This window comes from Zea mays, chromosome 10, assembly GCF_902167145.1.
Source record: "Zea mays cultivar B73 chromosome 10, Zm-B73-REFERENCE-NAM-5.0, whole genome shotgun sequence".
In the NCBI taxonomy this organism is placed as follows: Eukaryota; Viridiplantae; Streptophyta; class Magnoliopsida; order Poales; family Poaceae; genus Zea; species Zea mays.
In genome coordinates this window covers 138,534,505-138,539,462 of record NC_050105.1, presented here as the reverse complement: position 1 = coordinate 138,539,462, position 4,958 = coordinate 138,534,505, and the positions used below count along the sequence as shown (strand labels likewise).

The 4,958-nt window shown below is 44.6% G+C and overlaps 1 protein-coding gene across 1 annotated transcript; it reads left to right on the top strand.

Moving 5' to 3' along the window:
* Positions 1 to 2,137: 2,137 nt before the first annotated feature.
* LOC100383502 (uncharacterized) lies at positions 2,138 to 4,184 on the top strand. The gene is made up of 2 exons (NM_001176150.1): positions 2,138 to 2,909; positions 3,003 to 4,184. The coding sequence occupies exons 1-2, from the start codon at positions 2,265 to 2,267 to the stop codon at positions 3,996 to 3,998; spliced, it is 1,641 nt and encodes a 546-aa protein (NP_001169621.1). The 5' UTR covers positions 2,138 to 2,264; the 3' UTR covers positions 3,999 to 4,184.
* Positions 4,185 to 4,958: the final 774 nt, after the last annotated feature.

The following is a 4,958-nucleotide window of genomic DNA, read 5'->3' as shown; positions in this document are numbered from 1 at the left end:
GTTTGAGCAATTCAATAAGTTGTTAGATTGATCTACTGTTTATATGAATGGTAAAATTAGATGGGAAAGAATAGATGAAAGAAGTAGATGGCGAAGAGAAGTAGAAGTGTATCATTTTATTTTATTTTTATTTTTAAAGTTTTTTCATTGTATTTATTTTTAGGAACTATATTTTTATTTAATTATGTATTTGGATGAAACTTTATTTTGAAGTATTATGGTATTATGGTACTGAAGTATAATGAACTATAAAAAATATAATTGATTTCTAACATTATAGACAAGTATTATGGTACTGAAGTATAAAACGGTAGTAAAAATTATACATTCAAGGACTGAAGATGATTAGATAGAAAATAATGTATAACCAAGCATCAACAATAAATATAATGAACTATAAATAAATCAGCTAATAAACATCAAATTTAAATAAACCATGTGCCATAATTAAGCAACACACCTTTTGATTTCTAACATTATAGACACACGAGGCTGCAAAAATCAAACTGCATGGTTAGGATTGTGCTTAGATTTATAAAAATAATGTCTAATTACATAGTTGCACAAGAAATAATTATAAAATCTGCTCGGAAACTATATTTACATAGTTGATTGGACGAGGTTGCGATCACGATGAACAGGAGTACTACAGTTTGTGGACTTCTAGAGTAAATAGAGATTATATAGCTAGGGCTTCATTTGTTTTGGGCTAGACCAAGTGATCAAGTTTATATTTTTTTGTCCAAGTTTATACTAGGTATTTTATGCCCATTGATTAACGAGTATGGGTGATGGCAGAATGTTTAATACTCGTTTAGTCAGTGGATGAAGGTTTTTGTCTAATAACAGACCAAAAGATAGAATATTTAGGCTATATGAATACTATAATGGAGTTAATAACTATCTAATCAGGATAACCATTGCCATCTATTAGGGATGAAAACGGTCGGTAAACACTAAAACCATTACCGTTTTCATATTTTTTATCGGAAACAAAATCGAAAACGGTAACTCCAGAAACGGAAACGATATCGGTATTTCGGAACATCGGAAACGAAAGTTTGGTGCGGAAAATACACCAGTAACGGTCGAAATCTAAAATACGATCGGTAAACATATCAAACTTCACAATACAATAAAGTTGACAAAAGATCACAAAGACCACAAATTCATAATTCATGATATAACAAGTTCACAAGGATCACAAATTTATAATATAAAAAGTTTACAAAGATCACAAGTTCACAATATAACAAGTTCACAGTATAACAAGTTCATAAAGATCACAAGTTCATAGACTCAAAGTTCATAATTCACAATATACACTCGATCTAGCTGACATGTCATGCTTACTTATAAAATATTTTTTCTCACAAAGTTTTTTCACAGCCTCAGAGGAAAACCCTAAAATCTAGTGTGTGGAAAAGACAGGCTGCCGGCTCTCTATCATTATATATTACTAATACATAACATGTGTATAGAAAATGGTGGATTCGTACGATAGACCAAATCGTTAATCCCAATTGCCTCCCAACACCAATATATCCCAAAAAAAATTAAGACGTCCAAAAAATAAAAAAAATAAGTAATCCTTATCTAGAGACGTACAGGCGATGCGAAAAATCACATGCTGAAAAATTATGAAAAATCTAAGGCACAATTTCGAAAAATTCCGAGACACAATTTCGAAAAATTTCGAGACACAAATACGGTATTTTCCGACAAAAACCTGTAACCCAAAGAAACGATCGATAAAACACTACGCCGATTCGGATAGAAAATTTTAAAACCAATTCTATTTTCAAAAAATAGAATTATCGATGAATTCGATCCAAAATTTTGAAACCGTTTTAATCCTTAGTTGCCTACCATCTATATAGCGCCGGGGATATTGATCAGACACTTCCACCGTCCGTCCGCCGATTCCGAGGACAGCCAGCCGCGGGTGGTCCCCCACAGTGACCCCTCCATTACTCCCCTGCCCCGCCGCGACCCGGCCTCAAAAGACGACAACCGCTACCCGTGCCCGGCTGCCCCCGCGCGGCGAGAATCCCCACGCGCCCCGTCCCACCCCACAGTCCAATATGGCCGCTTCATCCAGATCCAGGCCGCTCTCCAAGCTCTCCCCTTCCCACCTCGTCCCCCTCGACCTCTCCACATCCTGGTGCTGCACGCCCCACGGTCTCGGCGGCCACGCCCCACACTCCTCGTCCTCGTCCTCCTCCTCGCACCCCTCCTCCCCGGCCCGCGCCGCCGCCCATCACATGGACCCGCCGCCCACCAGCTCTACCGTGGCCTCCTCCTACGCCACTCCGCCCCAGCCTTCCTACGCGCCCTCCTACCCTACCAGCTACACCAAGTTCAACTCCGCGCTCAACGCGGGGTTGCTCAATCCCATGTCCCCGCCGCCGCTGCCACTTGACAAGACGCGCTCCAGCCCCACACTCTTCGACATGATGGCCAACGAGCAGGACTACCACCCCCGCACCGCCGCCGGCATCCACTCCATCCCCGCCCCGCCCCAGCCGCACCAGCTCCCGCCCGCGCGCTCCATGGACAGGCAGATGCTGCTCCAGGACCGCATCGCCGACCTCATCGGCAGCTGTAGCCCCGGGAACCAGTTCAACGACGCCGACTCCTCCGACGTCCGCCTCACCCTCAGCTCCAAGGACGGCCTCTCCGTCACGCTCTGCGTTCACCGCCACATACTCGTCGCGCACAGCAGGTTCTTCGCCGCCAAACTGTCCGACCGCTGGTCCAAGCAGCAGCGAACGCTGCCGCACATCGTCGAGATCTCCGACTGCGACGACGTCGAGGTGTACGCCGAGACGCTGCGGCTCATGTACTGCAAGGATCTCCGCCGGAGGCTGATGCGGGAGGATGTGAACAAGGTCCTTGGCATCCTGAAGGTATCGCGGCCTTCTACCGTCTCATGTATGCCGATTCTGCGGAACGATTTCCCATTTTTTGCACACTAATTTATTTATCTGTTCCTTCTCCAGGTGTCCGCAGCCATTGTATTCGATGCCGGGGTGTTGTCTTGCTTGGAGTACTTGGAGGCTGCGCCTTGGGCTGAGGACGATGATGAGAAGGTGGCTACATTGTTGACGCAGCTGCATCTTGAGAACTCCGGGGCTGGGGAGGTGCTTAAAAGGGTGTCACTGGAATTGGCCCCTTCGGCATTGGTTGAAGAGGCAGATGAAGGAGGCAGCTGCAACGGTGGCAATTCCAGTGGTGGTGAGGAGGTATTGCTGAGGCTCCTGCAAGTCGTTCTGGAAGGGAAGGACGAAAAGGCAAGGAGGGAGATGAAGGGGCTAGTGTCCAAAATGCTCAGGGAGAACAGCACATCCCGTGGTGGAGCAATTGGTGGCGACCTTCGCAAGGAATCGCTCTATTCTGCGTGCAATGGATGCTTGTCCCTGCTGTGCGAGCAATTTGTGAGGGCTTCAGAGGGTGATCACTCAGAGGTGGCGCGGATCGCAAGGCAGGCTGACAACCTGCATTGGATGCTTGACATCCTTGTTGAGCGCCAGATCGCGGAGGATTTCTTGAGGACATGGGCAACGCAGACTGAGTTAGCGGCGATGCATCGTAAAGTGCCAGCGATACACCGCTACGAAGTGAGCCGAGTGACGGCAAGACTCTTTGTTGGGGTTGGCAAGGGTCAGATCTTGGTGTCCAAGGAGGCCCGTTGCCAGCTCTTGAGCACCTGGCTAGAGCCCTTTTACGAGGACTTCGGATGGATGCGGCGAGCATGCAAGGGGCTTGACCGGCATTTGATCGAGGATGGACTGGCAAACACAATCCTGACGCTGCCTCTTGCAACTCAGCAGGAGATCCTTCTGGCATGGTTTAATCGGTTCCTCAACTCTGGGGAGGATTGCCCAAACATTCAGAGAGGGTTTGAGGTGTGGTGGCGGCGGGCATTCTGGAAAAGGAACTCTGAGCCAGAACCACCATCCCGTTTGAGGATTACTGCGATCTGCGAGAACTCTTGATGACGACGGTTCATATTCGACATGGAATGTGGCGGATGTTGTGATATAATTATTGATTTTCTGTGATATGTAGTAGTGTCTAGCTGTTTCTCAGTTTTTTTTTGTTATGTCTGATTAGGCAGTTAGCCAATTACACATGTCATCTTGATCCTGTTTCAATGCAATGTATACCAGGTACAATGTACTACTATGCCGCAACCATTTTGATTCGAAGTGAAGTAGAGTGACTATTTGTGGTTTGCTATATAGCATAAGCAAACAATGGAAGGATTCAGACACATCTGGAGTTTGGAAATGGTTGCACATCTGGGGTTTGGAAATGGTTGTCCTGAGGCCTTATTTGATACTATCCATATGTATTGGTGTGGATTGGAGTGTAAATTAGTTTAATTTACACCTGAGGTCTTGTTCGATTATTGATATTACATGTGTATTGGAGTGTATTGGGTGGGATTGAGATGGATTTTGACTTGTTATGGATTTAAACCGGCTCAATCCCACCCAATACATGTGGATTATCACCAAAACGAACAAGCCCTGAAGTGGATTGGGGTGAATACTAGAATATCTAAACAAAACTTGTTTGGATACTCTAATATTCACCTTAATCTATATGTATTGATGTAGATTGGAGTGTAAATTAGTTTAATTTACATCCTAATCCACCTCAATAAATATGGATTGGGATGAATACTAGAATATCTAAACAAAGCATGAAAAGGATAAGTTTGATCTTTTTTTTTTTTCTAGACCATTTAAGCCTTTATTTCCTGTGTTTTGTTGTTTCGTCCCATAATGTTGGATGGTTTCTGACATCTCATTGCTTGCATGTGTCCAGTTTCTTATCTTGTTTGCGTGAGCTTGGCTTGTAGGAGCACTTAAAATGTTTATTTAATTGGTATAATACATGGGCCATGGTTCAGTCATGCCATTTTGGCGTCTTCACTGCCTCCCTATCTA